This window comes from Lygodium microphyllum, chromosome 9 (genome assembly GCF_053477565.2).
Source record: "Lygodium microphyllum isolate KBCC chromosome 9, Lygodium_microphyllum_v1.1.10, whole genome shotgun sequence".
Taxonomy (NCBI): Eukaryota; Viridiplantae; Streptophyta; class Polypodiopsida; order Schizaeales; family Lygodiaceae; genus Lygodium; species Lygodium microphyllum.
In genome coordinates this window covers 162,349,405-162,367,471 of record NC_141143.1, presented here as the reverse complement: position 1 = coordinate 162,367,471, position 18,067 = coordinate 162,349,405, and the positions used below count along the sequence as shown (strand labels likewise).

General features: G+C 40.7%; 1 protein-coding gene across 1 annotated transcript; it reads left to right on the top strand.

Moving 5' to 3' along the window:
- The first annotated feature begins 1,491 nt into the window (after window positions 1–1,491).
- Window positions 1,492–4,795, top strand: LOC148031814 (pentatricopeptide repeat-containing protein At2g27610-like). The gene is made up of 2 exons (XM_087685486.1): window positions 1,492–1,761; window positions 1,848–4,795. The coding sequence occupies exons 1-2, from the start codon at window positions 1,689–1,691 to the stop codon at window positions 4,451–4,453; spliced, it is 2,679 nt and encodes an 892-aa protein (XP_087541612.1). The 5' UTR covers window positions 1,492–1,688; the 3' UTR covers window positions 4,454–4,795.
- The last annotated feature ends 13,272 nt before the right edge of the window (window positions 4,796–18,067 follow it).

The following is an 18,067-nucleotide window of genomic DNA, read 5'->3' as shown; positions in this document are numbered from 1 at the left end:
ATCGTCAAGTCCATGCTGCAAAGGTACAACTAAAGATGAAATGGGAGGAAGCGGAAGACACTTCGATTGCCTTCTACTTCAAAGAGTTGAAAAAGAAAGCACAAAGAGAATGGATAACATGTATTGAAGATTCAAGTGGTGCCAAATTCTTAAACCAAGATGGGATCTTAGAGGTGTTTAGAGAACACTTGGCTATTGTGGTAGGCAGGGCCTATGAGAAGCCTTGGAGCTATGACAAGAGAATTGTTGACTCCTTTGATGGATATAGCATGAAGTTATCAGACATGCAAGCAAACAAACTGGAAGCCCCCTTCACCCTCGAAGAGTTTGGTTTCACCCTCATCTCCATGAAGGATGGGAAATCACTAGGCATATATGGATTGTTGACAAAGCTTTACAAGTGTCTTTGGGAGCATTGCAGGGAGGATTACATTGTTGCAACTAACCAATGGTGTAAGGAGGGCATCCTAGAAGAGGTGAATTAGAGGCACATGGAGGAGTACCCATGTTAGGAGATTGAACTTAACTCTTTGGAAGACCACTATGAACAGGTGGCCTACTAGGGAGAGGGTCTCAAGGTTTTCCAATGTTTCCTCCTTATGGAAGTTAGAGGCCTATGGAAGGCAATGGATACACTAGGTAGACAAGGTTGGGTGGTAGATGCCAAAGGTGATCTCTTTGGAGATTATGGGTAGCTAGCAAGAGGTGAAAGCAGCACATTGGAATATCATCAAAGCAGTTGTGATTAGAACCATATGGTTGCATAGGACAATCAAAGTTATTGGTAAGGTTGATAAGTTTAAGCCTATTAGTATCCCGTTTTGTAAATTTGAGACTCTTACTATTCTCAAAGCTCTTGGTAGGCAATCCTCTAGGTATAGGCTTTCCACAAAGCACTTAAGAATTGTAACTAAGGTTACTTAGTTTAAATCGTCTCCTTAGGGATGATGTAAATACCTTTTATTAGTACAAACCACATTATTTAGAAAAACAGTAAAGAAAAACAAAGAAAAGTTCACATCTTCTAAGAAGATAGGGGAATGGCACTTTCTCCCATAATTATAAAACAACAAAGAGACCTATGCTAGCTCTTCGGATGCTTCTAACATACAAATCACCAAATCTCAAACTTTGATCAAGCAAGTTTTTAGTTTTTCTTCTTATGTTTTGCAAGGTGCTCTTCATCAATAGAACGTCTCAAGCTATACGATAAGTCCATAACCAAATCTAATTAGCTCCGAAAACTCATAGTTATTGTTCATGTAAGGCATAATTTAAAAGAGACGACGTTTCATTTTGATGAGATAGAGTTGAAGACATTTTGCGGTTTTTTGAAGCATACAAATTAAGATGTTAGATTACATGTATCATAGCATGGTACTATTGTGATCAATAGATACACATTCTTATGCTAATAGGATACATGACAATAATGGTCTCTGCATATGCCAAATCATACAACCGTGTTGCACGAATCCAACCTACTTAAGAGGAGCTAATAACAATCTAGTGTATTAGGAGCACTGAAGGATGGTTATGGTAGGAGAAGATGGATGGCTATCTATGGTTAGAGAAGCTGCTACCATGATCAATTGTGCTTCCCAAAGCTGGCTCCTTGTTCTCGTCTGCGGTTCCTTGAACAGAAGAAGAACGTTGTCACACCTGCGACACAGCATCGGGATGGCGGCATGCAGAGACCTAGGCTTGCTTATACGGAAGGCGTCGTCTCAACCATCGCACAGTCGGAGCAGCAGCAACAAGGTATGTGAAAGCTCGATCTGTTACATTTTTCCGATATACATCTCCGTTTCTACATAACAAAGGAAGCACACTCGGATGCTTCACAGACAGGGCCCAGGCCCCCCGACTTCGGGTACAAACAGACATGGCAGCGCTTATGGATGGTCGGCATAGCGCGCGCGAGGACTTGCCCGTGAAAGCTGGAGAATTCTCTACCATACGTGACTTGATGGACTTGATCAAGGCGTGCGGCAAACAGAAGGACCTGCACAAAGGCAGCAGGATACATGCTGACATTCTCGCAACAGGGCTGCTTCAAAGGGACATCTATATTGGCACTGCCCTCGTCAGAATGTATGCCCAGTGCGGTGCTCTTGCAAAAGCTCGAGAAACATTTGCCGGGCTTCCAATACGGAATGCAGTCTCATGGAATGTGCTTATCACTGGATATGCCCAGCATGGGCTCGCTGAGGAAGCTCTTCGGTGCCTCGGACAAATGCAAGATGAGGGCTTCTCCCCAGATTCAGTCACCTTTGTATGCATTTTAAAAGCTTGTAGCAGCATAGGAGCACTTGAGAAAGGCGAGGAGATACATGCGGATGTCCACAGGCTGGGTTTACTGGAAAGTCATAACATTGTGCTTGGCACTGCATTGGTGAACATGTATGCGAAGTGTGGTGCACTCGTCAAAGCACAACAAGTATTTGATGAGCTTCCAGTACGGAATGCAGTCTCTTGGAATGTGCTTATTGCTGGATATGCCCAGCATGGACCCCCTGAGGAAGCACTGAGCTGCTATGGACGGATGCAAGATGAAGGCCTATCCCCAAACTCAGTCACCTTTATATGCATTTTGAAAGCTTGTGGCAGCATAGGAGCCACAGAGAAAGGTGAAGCGATACATGCAGAGGCTCAGAGGCTGGGGTTATTGGAAAATCATGATATTGTGCTTGGCAATGCATTGTTGAACATGTATGCCAAGTGTGGTGCACTTGCTAAAGCTCGTCAAGTGTTAGATGAGCTTCCAGTACGAAATGCAGTGTCTTGGAATGCATTAATTGCTGGATATGCTCAGCATGGGTTTGGACGAGAAGCTCTGGCCTGCCTTTGGCAGATGCGAAATGAAGGCTTCTCCCCGAATATAGTCACGTTTCTATCTATTTTGAAAGCTTGTGGCAGCATAGGATCAGCCAAGATGGGCGAAGAGATACATGCTGAGGTCCGCAGGCTGGGGTTGTTGGAAAATCATGATAATGTGTTAGGCACTGCATTAGTGGACATGTATGCCAAGTGCAATGCAATTACCAAGGCACAACAAGTGTTTGATGGGCTTCCAGTACGAAATGCAGTTGCTTGGAATGTGCTTATTACTGGATATTCCCACAATGGTCTCAATGAGGAAGCTCTTAACTGCTTTAAACAGATGCGAGATGAGGGCATCTCCCCAGATGCAACCACCTTTGCATGCATTTTGAAAGCTTGCGGCAATATGAGAGCAATTGAGAAGGGCAAAGAGATACATTCTGAGGTTAACAGGCTGGGGTTATTGAACAGCTGTGATATTGTGCTAGGCACTGCACTGGTAGACATGTATGCCAAGTGCAGTGCTCTTGCCAAAGCACAAGAAGTGCTCGAGGGACTTCGTGTTCGGGATGCAGTCTGTTGGACTGCGCTAATCACTGGATATGCCCAGCATGGGCTTGCTGAGGAAGCACTGAGCTGCTTCGGGCGCATGCGAGATGAAGGCTTCTCTCCAGGTGCGGTCACCTTTGCATGCATATTGAAGGCTTGTGGCAGTGTGGGAGCAACCGAGGAGGGTGAAAAGATACATGCTGAGGTCCGCAGGCTGGGGTTATCTGAGAAACATGATATTGTACTCGGCAAGGCTTTGGTAGATATGTATGCCAGGTGCGGTGTGCTTGCCAAAGCGCAAGAAGTGTTCGATAGTCTTCCAACCAGGGATGCAGTCGCTTGGACTGCACTCATGGGTGGATATGCTCGGCTTGGTAAGGCTGAGAAGGTTTTCAACTTGTTCAGCAAGATGAGAGGAGAATGTACACAGCCAGATGGTGCCACCTTTAGTGTTTTGCTTGCTGCCTGCAGTCATGCAGGTCTAGTGGCAAAGGGGCAAATGTACTTTGAGATGATGAGCAGTACCTATGGCATCATTCCCAGTTCAGAACATTACACTTGCTTGGTTGATCTTTTCAGCCGTGCAGGTCATTTTGACAAGGCTCTAAGCATGATCGAGAAGGTACCAGATTCTGATTTGCGGTTGGTCCTGTCTGATGCTTGTCAAAATTCAGGAAATGTGGAGCTTGGGAGATGGTCCTTTGAGCATGCATTGCAGTTGGATGACAAGTGCACTGCATCATACTATTATGTCTGCATGAGCAACATATATGCAGCTGCTGGCATGCAAGAAAAAGCAGCGAAGGTCGAGGCTTTGAGAACAAAAAATGAAGCATGGAAACTACCAGGACATTGTTGGTGGACTGATGGAGGTGGAAATGTGCATTCATTTACTGTGGGGGATAAGAGCCATCCCCAGAGCAATTGTATGTATGCAAAGCTAAAAGATCTTAGTAAAAAATTACGGCTGCAAGGGTATTCCCCAGACCTGCCTTGGTTATCACAAGGCATGTCAGATGATGGAAAGGAAGATTTGCTATGCCAGCATAGTGAGAAGTTTGCTGTGCATATGGTGTCATAAATACATACACCTATACATACCACAAACTAGAAAATGGCCATTTTTCTATGTCACAGATTTCAAAGATGTAGAAAATCACTTATTCAGGTCAAAGATGTGAAAGATCACTTTTCAAGGGTGGAAAACATATTTCTGAAGAATCTTGTTACTGGTACTGCACTTGCAGAGCTCTTTCTTACCACAAATGTGGCTGTGAGGTTACAAGAAAACCCAGAGGTGCAATCACAGAGCTTCCTCTTTAGTCCAAAGGTGTAGCCAGATCATCTCCTGAGAAAACTTGTTCTCTTCTCCTCAAGCTTATATGTAAGACTGTTAAAAAGAGGTCAAGTCTCACATTGTTCATTTGACTGCCGTTTGTCCAGTTTCCAAGGCCAACTGACATCAAATTTGGGCTTTCCATGGTATGGTCTTGAATCTTTGCACCTTGGTTGGGCGATTATTGTGGAATTGATGCACAAGTGTGCATGCATGGGGCGAAGGTGAGGACAAGTGTGAGGCTACTGATTGTGCTTCTTCAAGAGTCCTTTTATTCCTCTCTCTCAGCCCTGCATGTATGTTGCAGGTTTGAATCATGTAGGAGTGAGTCCAAGGCTCTAATAACATGAAGAAATTAATCACCAAAATTACGAGACAGATTGTTGGTTAAAGAGACCATATTCTTATCATATGTGCGTGATGTAAGCGAATACAAAACGTAAAGCACTGAAGGAGAATTCTTCAGTCATTTTGCCTCTCGGTTGTTGATGGGTGGAAACCTACATTTTGTCCACCTCTTTGAAAATTATATCTGATTGAATACAGAAACTAGATAAGTGAGTGCAAAGATATCTCATTCCTGTTTCCACTTTTATTAGTCCCATTCTAACTAAGATTTACGTGGATTTGTACATGGAGAAAGAACATGTGACAATCCCCATTAATTGCGAGTGTGATGACTGCAAAAAGCAAGATCGTCTACAGTCTAAGATAGCCCCAGTAGATGACGACAATACCATCAACATGTTGTTTATAGACTCCCATACTCTCAAATTATCTTTGTGAACAGTATAAAAAGCACCATTGTCGAAGGCAAAGACATCCTCTATCTTCTAATCACGCTGCTTGATCTTGTTGATGGCCAGAATGGAATCGTCCTTTGTGAACCTGAGCATCTGAGAAGGGATGTCCAGCGTGGCTTCAATGTAATCATACTTGAAGGGGACTTCTCGAATTACACTTACCTCCTCCAGCTCTTGGGTGAGTGATGATGCCAGTTTGTAACTCGTGCAGATTACTGCAGTTTTGAGTTGCTGCTTTGATCTGATGAGATTATAAGTTTGTTTCATGCAGCCCCACATGATGATGGCAATACGTAGTTTCTATGTCTGCTGCTGATTAATTAGTGCAAGCACGATTCTGGAAGAACCACAGGTGCGATTGCAAATGGGTCGTCAAGGTTAAGGTGAACAGTTGTGGCCACAAATTTGGAATCGCTTGCCCCAACCATGATTGTGATCCCAAAGAATATATGCTTAAGCTGCGATGTGTAATGTTGATCTTAAGTATGTGAGGCTAACAACCTCAAGGTCAGTGATAAGAAAGCACAGGCTGAAAGGCTTATGCTTAGGCGAATAAAGGACATGGTTCACGAGCTTGGATGCAGCAAAAAACAAATACTTAAACATTTCCCAAGGACTTGTTCATCCAGAGGTTTTTAGAGCTAGCTACGCAAATACTCTCAAAGCAGCAACCAAAGTTGTAGCCAATGGGACATTTAAAAGAATCAATTAGAATTTGATGGTCTTTGGAGGGAAAGGAAAAAAGGGTAAGAGCCAAACTTTAGGAATCATCACTCTACACTGTGATTAGGGAAATAAAAAAGAGTCTAGTTTCATGCAAGTAGTGGACCTACAACAAGAATGGATAAAAATCAAATGAGTGTCTCAAACCCAGGTAGAACTACATTCCTAACACCCACTACATCCATAATGGTGGTGATCGCTTGCTGTCAGAATGTCAACAGTGGTTTGGTCATGATGCAACCATATGTCGAGCCCCATAAAGATTACCCTATCCTAACTCCCACTCAAATGATTTTTATCTAACCAATTGAGGGCTACCGATGCAAGGAGCACCACTAGCCCTACCTATACTAAATGATTTAAAAACCTATAGTACCTAGGAGTGACATCAATCCATCACAAATTCCAACACCACTTGAACCTAGAACCATATACTTGCTGAATGACATACCAACCTAATATATGGAGGAATCACTGGACTATGTGAACCCTTATGATGATGAAAAGGGTAATGTAGTCCTCATGGGCTATCTATTAATTCCAGTAATGATCCTTTTGTTGAGAACAAGGCCACATAAAGATCCATGCTAGAGAATGAATTCTTATTAGCATTATGGTCAACCCAAATATGTAGCAACATTTTGTGCATAGAGAAAGATCAAAGGAGGAAAACAAGGTAACCATAGTGTGCTAAATGTGCGGTCATGCATTTGTTCATTGATTTTCCTAAGCTCTCATTGACAAAGGCTCTGATTTTAACATATTGATCTATGATGCATGGAGAAAAATCAGATATGTCGAACTTAAATCTACTAGCTATGATCAACCCATACGAGGGACAACTATACTTCTTTCCAAGAAAATATGATATTTTAATGATCATTGAGATCGGAAGCATTGTTATTTTACATGCTTCTTAAGAGAGAGAAAAGATGTTGAAAAAGAAACAATGCTTGGGAGAACTATCAAGCACTTGGCCAAGTGTAAGATTAACTTTGATGCACAACAAATTTACCATTACCTTTCCAATATCAAGATCATCACTCCTTTTAGAATAGTAGATCTTGCTCATCACCAAAAGAAAGAGAAAACCACTTTAGGATTGATCCACAACTGTAAAAAGGGGGATAAATAAATTTTCATTGAACTAGTTAAAGCCCGACGAGAGAAAGACCAATTAATTGAAATCTCCTTACAACAAAGAGAAGCACAAAGTGGGTGCCCAAGACTTTTAGTAAAGGAGATTTTTCCCACTCACCAAAAGAAAGAGAAGAAAACCACATAGGATTGACCAACAACTCTAGAAAAGGGGAATAAAACACATCACTAACTAAAAGCCCAATGGGAGAAAAAAAACGGTCGATCAAAATCTTCCTATAATAAAGACAAGCACTAAGTGGGTGTCCACAAGACTAACAAAGCTATGATAGCCTCCAAATCTATCAAGAACCAACAACAGATACACCCACCAAAATGGCCTAGAATACTTCATTGATAATAACATAGGAGAGTCAACTTAACACCGTGATGGGTGTCCAAATCCCGATTACAAGCTCAAGGCTATTATGTAAGAAATCAATGTATTTGGCTACCAAGGCCCCCAAATTGAATTCTTTAGTGTTGTCATCACATTCAAGTTTCACCATAGTGAAAGAAACTCCAAAGCTTAGAAAATCCCAACTCAAGTTTTAAAAACACTATAAGTTAAGCCACTCAAGAAAACCATGAAGTCAAAAGCAAAGAAATCATTACCTAAGAGATCAATCATTGTTTGTAAAAAAGATACTATTGCCAACCAACAAATAGTTGCAATTGTCCTAAGCTACTGCTAGCCAACTAATTGAACATTAGGTATCCGAAGACAAATCATTGTAGAAACTAGAAATAGAAAAATAGTAACCATGTGCCTTTGCTCAATCCACCATATTGATACCAAAGGGAAAAGTAGTTTAATGATAAAATTTTTGACAATGGCATCCCCCTGATACTATTAATTCTACCTCAAAGACTACACAACAAGCAAATTCTTCCAATCAATCCAAGGATCAAAGTTGTACAAAAACACATGTTTACTCGTCACCCCACATTAGTACAGATTATATAGAACATATCAAAACCTTTAGCTTGACTCAATAGGCTAATCGTATCCTATCATACTATCCTCTAAAAGCTTAGAGGGGGTATATGAGCTATGAGAAGAAAAGTAGAAACCAAGATCCCATTTGTAAGGAAATGGCATGCCATTAGAGTTTGAATTGCACAATTATGAAGTTGTCTTATGGCTAATGCTAAAGAATAAAGAGCCACTGAGACTTTTGAATGTGACCCTACATATGTGGCTCCCATATTCCTTTGAGTGATGGCTACAATGTGTAAGTTTTTGTTGTGATTGATCATTTGAAGTGCCCCCTCTACTTGACAAAGTCCTAACTAAAGAGGATTTACATACCACTAGTAGGCTCAACACAGAGAACACAATCACGAACGTAATATGCGATGTATCACAACTCTAGTCCTCAACCCATACTCTATGGACATATTTGTCGCTCTTTGGTACAGCCTACTATTAGATATGCTCAATGCCCCACCTTCGTAAGGTACCACCAATGATTCATGGTGCTCAAAGTTGTAAGGCCCCCATTATGAGGAGAAGCCATGTGTGAGCTTGGACATTAGTCAAGCAGATCTTGACTTGTATGTCAGATGAGGTCTATGTGGCTGGATGGCAAAAAGGTAACCTTTGTGGATATAGCCTTTGGGTTTGAAAGGGAGCGACGAATCGAAGGTTGGACTCGAGAGCTATGGTAGGAGAGCAAGAGCAAGAAAGGGAGAGACTAGAAATGGGAACTCCAACAGTCACAATGTGTGACCGGGCCTTCCTTTATTCAAACTGTCACCAAAAGAATAAAGAATAAAGCGACGGTGACAGGCGCTCGCCATCTGCAGTGTGTAGTGGCGGTGACTGTCAGTGTAGTAATATACGGGCGGCTAGGCAGAGGCGCCTTTACCCCCAACAACCTCCCACTTAAAGGCGAATCTGCCCTAGTGAGGAGTGAAAAGAAAAAGAAAAAAGACAATACAACATGTACACATGTTCAACAAGATGAGGAAAGACGTTACCTCATCCCACGCCCATCAACCTCCTAAGGAAGGCAAAGCGCTCTGTAGAGAGGCTTTTTGTGAGCAGATCTACAGGATTCTGGTCAGTTGAGATCTTGACAAGATCAACAGATTTTTCCTCAATGACCCCACGTATGAAGTGATACCTCACCTCAATGTGTTTCGTCTTCGCATGGAAGACCGGATTCTTGGCTAACTGAATGGCACTCATAGAATCCGAATGCAGTGTAGGGATAGCATCAATACCAAGGTCAGCAACACAACTAAACGACCCAACCAAATGGGCTCCTTGCAAGCCTCAGTGACTGCAACATACTTGGCCTCTGTAGTAGAAAGGGCCGTGCATTTCTGCACCCTGGACATCCAAGAAACAGCCCCTCCAGCATAGGTGAATACATGGCCAGAAGTGGACTTCCTACTATCTACATGTCCTGCATAATCAGAGTCAGTGTACTCCATGACTCCTATATCCTGGCTGCCATAGCATATGCACATGTCTGCAGTGCCCTTCAGGTACCTCATGATACCCTTCATGGCATCCCAATGCTTCTTGCTAGGTGTAGCCATATAGTGTGCCACAATACCAACTGCAAAGGCAATATCTGGACAAGTGGCTATCATGGCATACATAAGACTGCCCACTGCGGATGCATAGGGAATCTTGGCCATCTCGGCCCTCTGCTCATCTGTTTGTGGACAATCAGCCTGTGATACCTTCACATAAGAAGGCAATGGACAACCAATAGGCTTTATGTCCTGCATGCAGAAGTGCTCAAGGACTTTATGAATGTACTCCCTATGTGACAAGTAGAGGAGTCCCTGATGCCTGTCGCGTCTAATGGGCATATCAAGTATGTGAGTGGCCTGCCCCAGATCTTTAATCTCAAAGCTCTTCTTGAGCTGAGCCTTAAGAGCATCTAGCTCATCATGAGCTTTCCCTGCTATCAACATATCATCCACATAGAGTACCAAAATCAATAAAGAACCATCATGGGCTTTCTTTGTGTAAAGACACGGATCCATAGCACTCCGGTTGTAGCCCTGTGACTGCATAAAGGCATCAAACTTATGATACCACTCCTTAGGTGTCTGTTTCAAGCCATAAAGACTTTTCTTCAATTTGCACACTAGGTGCTGCCTGCCAGGTTCTGCAAAGCCCTTAGGTTGCTCCATGTAAATCTCATCATGCAAGTCCCCATGTAAGAAAGCCATCTTGACATCCATCTGGTATAAATCCAAGTCAAGTTGAGCAACCAAAGCCAAGACTAAGCGCAAGGTGGTCATCTTAACCACAAGAGAAAAGATCTCATCAAAGTCCACACCATGCTCGTGCTTAAAACCCTTTGCTACCAATCTAGCCTTGTATGCCGGCTTGGGGTGTCCAGGGGTACTTTTTAGCTTGTACACCCACTTGCATGGCAAAGCCTTCTTGCTTGTAGGCAAGGAAACCAAATTCCAAGTGTCATTCTTATGCAGGGAGTCTATCTCAGACTGCATAGCCCTCTCCCAGGAGTGACTGTCACCCCTATGCATAGCCTCATCATAGGTGAAAGGCTCTCCTGTATCTATAACCAATACATAATGCATTGAGGGTTGAAATCTATCAGGTGGACGTCTGTCTCTAGTAGACCGACGACAGGCTCTGCTGCTTGCCTAGCTGCCTGTCCAATACCCTGACCATGAGCATCTACTGCAGCTGTAGGCTGTCCAACTAGCTGTGCGGGAGCTCTCGGCTCCTCCTGAAATATGACCCTGCTGAATCTCAACAACTCTCTCAGGCTACCTATGCATTTTGTCTTCATGGAAGACGACATCATGACTGCGGATGATTTTTCACGCCTGTAGATCCCAGAGACGGTAACCCATCTCACCTGCATCCCCATAACCAAGGAAAATGCATTTGACACTCTTAGGATCCAGCTTACTTCTCTTGTCCCTAGGCACATGGCAAAATGCCTCACATTCAAAGACATGGAGATGCGCATAAGAGGGAGGTTTTCCAGTCCATATCTCCTCTGCAACCTGGAAATCCAAACCACTAGAAGGTGATCTGTTTATGACATGCAAAACTGTACTAACTACCTCAGACCAAAAGCTCTGTGGTAGGCCTGTGTGGCTAAGCATACTATGTACACGCTCCTGGATGGTTCTAATCATCCGCTCAGCCAAACCATTCTAGAGGGGGGGGGTGTAGGGGGCGGTCAACTGACGCTTAATATCCCTCTCATCACATAACTGCTCAAAAGCACGTGAGACATACTCACCCCCATTATTTGTCCTTAGGCATTTTAGCCTATACCCAGACTGGTTCTCAACCAATGCAAGCCATCTCTGAAACAAAGCCAAGACATCGGATTTCAGCTTAATGGGATAAGGCCAAACTTTCCATGAAAAATCATCTATGAATGTAACAAAATACTTTGCACCACCCATAGACTGACAAGGCATGGGCCCACAGACATCCGAATGTACCAATGCCAAGGGCTCACTTATGTGTGGCCTACCAGACTTCTTATGCGTAGACCTAGTCTGCCTGCCATAAAGACAATGCTCACATGAATCAAAACATGCAGAATTAAGGGGTGGTAAGTACTGTAAACTAGAAAGCATTTTCATTCCCTTCAAGACATATAGCCCAAACGGGCATGCCAAAGAGATACATGTGGGATAGAACCCATAGACAAAACATGTCGAAATAGTACAGTATGAATGAAACCACTCTCGGCAAGGTGTCACATGAAAGGACGCACCTAAGTCCAAGAGCCAACACTGTGCATACATAGAGTGTATCTCTGTCATCTGCGAAGCACTAGAAGAAGCTGCTAGGATATAATCATCATCATCAACATTCTCAGGCTGCATAACATTGATCTCTTCAAATTTAACACTGGACTTTGTAGGTACTATACTACGATTAGAAGACTTATCCTGCACTTTGTCTTTCCCCTTATCTTTGTGCCTTTCATTGTGCAGTGACAAGCAACATTTGCATTCCTGCCACGGGATTTGCTACGCGACTTTCCACGAGACTTGGACCGAGATTTCTGAGAATCCTGTCCACGGCCACTACCACTGCCATGCTTTCCATATCCATCATTCCTGCCTCTAACTGTCATAGCATGAGACACACGAGAGGCATCCAAATTCTTACGGTTAACCTCTTTCTGTAGAAGAGCACTCTCAACATCATATAATTTCAAGGTATTAGTAGAGGCACATAATGCAGTGCGGAATACATCCCATGACTCATTAAGAGTACTAAGCAAGAAAAGAGGAGTGACATCCTTTGCAAAAGTGATTTCTTGCGAAGTCAAGTTCTTGAGTATAGCATGGAACTGGCTTAAGTGAGCAAACATAGTCACATTCTCCTTCATGCCTAGATCCATAAGCTGCTTCAGCCAATATTGACTCGCTGGACTTTTCTTGTCATAGAGATTTTTGATCTTTTCCCACAACTGCCATGCACTTTGTTCTTCCTCAAAGACATTATAGTGAACCTGTTCTGTGAGAGACAATACAATAGTGGACTTGCATAACTCATCAAGCTCAAGCCATTCCTCATCTGGACAGAGCCTTATGAGTTAGTACTAATTTTGTAGCATAGTTGCAGGTGGATGCCCGCTTAACCTCAAAGGTTTGATCTGCGATTTCTGCACCAACACCTTCCAAATCTAGCTCTTCCAATAAGAATAATTCATACCATCAAGCTTAATGATGTTGAAAATAGCATGATCAATGGACAAACTCGCCATAATGCAGGCTGGAAGACTGTAGACAGTTCAAAACTGCTTGCTGTTTACTGCAGAAAATGACCAAAAAATCACCAAAATCGAGGAAAAATGGCGAAGAAAGTGGAACTAGAGCTGCTGCCCACCAAGTACTAGTGAAAGTACATCATTTCAGAGTGTTTCAGCATGAAAAAATCCATATCAGTCCATACATAAATGCTTGCTGTAATAAAGTTCAGATTTCAGTAAAAGAGAGCTAACAGTGCCAAAATTGGATCCCAAGGCAATCAGATACTGCCAAGACCAAAGCCGGCATCATACAGGCATAGCATAAGCATATGATGGTTGATAAGCATGAATCCAACACCCAAGTATGTCATAGAAACATCTGCCAATGAGTAGGCACACCCCCCAAGCAACGGGGCAAAGTGTTGCTGCCACTACCAAAACTTGACACAAGTAGGTGTCAGTTCACAAATATACGGATCCAAAACTGAGACTTAGCTCATAAGCATACAGTGAACCAAGACATATGATGTATCATCCCAAAAGGTAAGAAGTCCCAAAGTCTCAAGTGTTTGTTAGCATGTAATGGTTCAATGCATAAAAGTACCACTTGCTCAACGTCTGATAAGCATTCAAGAATGCTCCCACTAGCACAAAAGCCATATGTACGAGCTCAAGAGCTCAAGCCAAGGCAAGAAACAGTGCCAATGACATAAGTCCAAGACAATACATCAATAGTACATCCCAAACATGTAGACGGTAGAGCATCCATATGTAGCATCCATAATCATGTAAGACATCAAGTACATCCCAAGATACAACTTTGGAAAGCCAATAAATAGCTCAAGTAAGCTCCGAGAATCCAAGGTCAAGCCAAGACCGAGCTCCAGTAGCAATAGGCTCCAAACAATGTAACTAGCATGTAGTAATGGCATAGGCTAAGCATGCCAAGACCAGTCAGACATAAGCAACATACATGCCATTAGTACATCCAAGATAGAGCATCCAAATGCTTTGCAAAGCGAGCTCAAGCTCAACCAATGATCCCGAATCAAAACCAAGCTCTATGTCGAGCCCCAAGTGTCAATACATCACCATATATGTCCGAAACATAGCCCGAAAAGCATAGGCATAAGTATACATGAGTAAAATGGCTTCAGCCCAACTGTGTACAACAGTGACTTATTGTTCAAAAGTAAGAATTTTAGCACCAAAATCAGCTCCAAATGGTTGCCAAACAATAGGCATACATTCCCCTAACATCCGGGCATCAAACGGGACCAACCGGACATCAAATGACAATGCCAAACAAGCTGTAGCATCAAATGTTAGTGTAACACTGTCATAAACTGCCAGTGGACTATTATGACAATCCCAAAATAGTGTTAAATCAGTCCAAATGCCATGCCAACACATCAACCATCAAAACCAAGCATCAAAGCATGTTCATATGCTCGAAATGGAGCCTTTCCAAGTGCCAATGGAGGGGGAGAGCTGCTGTTGTGACTGCCAATGCTGAAGACACATATGGGAGGACTGTATGATTCCGCCAACTATAAATGTTGGTTCTAGGGCTGCAAAAAATGGTGGCCAAGCTTCGGAGGGGTCCGATTAAAGCCAAGGAAGGCCTTAAACAAGCTCCAGCAAGTCTTGTTCAAAGGCAAGTGAGATATGAAGCAAGGGTGCTTCAATGGTGGCTGCCCCAATCTTGTTTACAGCCTGTGAGACCTGAGAACTGGAGTAAACCCTGAAGAAAATGATCAAATACCTCTGATGTAATGCTCTGAAGGTGCCCAACAATGTCGGGAAGGTGCTTGGGAAGCCGAGGAGTGACGGGAGCTCGAAGGAGTCAGATATAGCTGCCGAGAAGGAGACCCAATGCAAGTAGGGAGTCAATGGGATGCTGAGAATGCCACAAACCAAGCTCAAGAGTCGGAAAGCAAAGCTCTGATACCAGTTGAAAGGGAGCAATGGATCGAAGGTTGGACTCGAGAGCTATGGCGGGAGAGTAAGAGCAAGAAAGGGAGAGACTAGAAATGGAAACTCCAACAGTCACAATGTGTGATCGGGCCTTCCTTTATTCAAACTGTCACTAAAAGAATAAAGAATAAAGTGACAGTGACGGGCGCTCGCCACTTGCAATGTGCAGTGGCGGTGACTGTTAGTGTAGTAATACACGGGCGGCTAGGCAGAGGCGCCTTTACCCCCAACAGGGTTAAATAGAGTAGTTAGGCTAGTAGCAACTCAAGGCACATTGCATCAAGTCGTGGGTGTGGGAGCTATCATGATCTCCTATTTTGGAGTCCAGGGTCTATGGCAGTGGTCCTTGGTTGGTGGGTCTTAGTGGGGCCATTGACCCCCTGAGATGGGGGTCCGGGGGTAGTGCCCTTAGCCCAATGATGGTAAAGGCGTGTTGACTAGGGAAGGTTCATAATATGGTTGGAGACAAGCTGACCAGACCACCTTCTTGAGCTATAAAAGGAAGACATCTAAGCTTCATAGTGGAAGCACACGGGTGGATAGAGCCATCATGATCAATTTGTTGTATATTGCACTTATAGTTGTTATGGTGATTACATATACAAAGAACATGAGACAAGGTTGTAAGAGAGAAAGCTTGATTCTCTAGTCATGGCTAGGAGGCAAGCCCCCAACCAATGTGGTACATCATCAACATGCTAAATCAAATGAAAAGCAATTAGAACCTAACTTAACCTATCCCATCTTCAAGCAAAGAGTACCTTAACAACCCATTTCTTTGTTCATGAGAGAGAGAGAGAGAGAGAGAGAGAGAGAGAGAGAGAGAGAGAGAGAGAGAGAGAGAGAGAGAGAGAGAGAGAGAGAGAGAGAGAGAGAGAGAGGGATGGCTAGTGTTAGACAACATGGTTGAGCAATAGTGGAAGAGTAAACTATGGGTAAAAGAAGAAGAACAAGTATGCAAGCATGATAACATGAAAGAGACTTGCTTGATTGATAGTTGTGCCTCTTTTATAGCTTTTTAGCTTGGATACTCACCTCACACTTTGCTTATGGGATTCAGTTACATGTGCATCTAACACCACACACATTTTAACCCCCCCTTGGTGCTAGCTTACCCTCTAGATAACTGCACCTGAGGATATAGGTTTCCCCCCCTAAATGCCTACAACAACTCTAGCTCATGCAATGTCAAACAAAATGTAGGCAATTTACTATTTAGAATAGAGTTTCAAGACATTCTTGAAAGTTTGTTTCCTTGACAAAATTTACTTTTTGTCTCTAACATTCTTTCTCGTCATGTCCAAACTTATTACAATTCTTGCACTTTAACTTTCCTTTGTTCCAACATTCTTGTTCCTTATGTTCAATTTTCTTGAAGATTCTACAAGAGGAACCTTGACTGTAAAGTGCAGAGATTATGGAATTTGGTGTAGTCTCTTGGGCCTTCTCTTTGATTGTGCTCTCTTGCTCATATAAAGTAGCTTCCATTGAGTTCAGTTTTCTAACTAGCACACTCATTAAGGTTGCTACCACCTGCTTATAACCTTTGTTAGGTTTATCCACAGTATTGAGTAGCACGGCAATGGCTTAATCTTCTTCAATACCTTTATTGATGGAAGATAGTTGCACTTCTAAGATTTTGAATTTATTTATCAATGAAGTTAGGGAGTCATAATTGTTTATATCTAGCTTGAAAATTTCCATTACAAGATTTGTCTTTGAGTCCTTTGCTTGGAAGCCAAAAGTTTTATCCAATTCTTCCTAAGCTTGTTTTGCTTTTGTAATCCCTAATATGTGATGAAGAACATCATTTGACAAGCCCGATGCTATTATCCCGAGTGCTTTACTATTATTCTATTGTATATATTAATATAATATAATATATATATTAGAATAATGTGATAGTAAGTTAAATAGATAAACATATATTAGAATAATGTGATAGTAAGTTAAACAGATAAACATAATAGATATCATTAGTATTAGTGATAGTAAAGTAATAAATTTAATAATTATTTTTTATTATTGATTAATATTGATAATATTAATTATTGGTTATTAATATAATATTAATTGTTAATACTTATAATTATAATTATATAGTTATAGCTATTATATGATTATAATTATAATTATAATAGTAATATAATATATTGTAATGTAATAAGTTAAATAGATAAAAAAATAGTTATTAATAGTATTATTATTATAATATAACAATTATATAGTTATAGTTATACTTATTATATTATTAATATAATATATATAATAATGTGATAGTAAGTTAAACAAATAAATAGAATAGCTATCATTAGTCATTAATATGTTTGTATTAGTAAAGTAATTAATTTAATAATAATAATCATTTATTATTTTTAATTAATATTGATAATATTAATTAATAGTTATTTGTTGATTATTGATTATCAATCAATTATAAAACTAATAACTAATAACTATAACTATAACTTGGTTGATATTATTATTATTATTATTATTTATTTTATTAATCAATAATTAATTAATAATTAATATTATTAATAGTATTTTATTAATAGTTAGTTGATTAGTTGATGAATGATATTAATTAATAATCTATTGTTATTAATATTAATTAATTAATAATTATATAGTTATATAATTATAGTTATAATATTAATATTAATATAATATATATAATGTAATAGTAGCTAATTAAAGTAATTTGTTATTTTTTATATTAGTGTGCTATTATTATTATTATTATATTTTTAATCAATATAATATAATTCACTAAATAATTTAAAAATTATATTATTAAATTAAATATATTAATTAAATAATTATATATATATATATATATATATATATATATATATATATATATACTTTTATTTATTTACTATTATGATTATTATATTACTATTATATTTTAATTTTAGCTCTAAACTAAGTAACTAATTAATTATTAGTTAATTAAAATTGATTATTTGGTTGAATAATAAATATTTGTTGATATT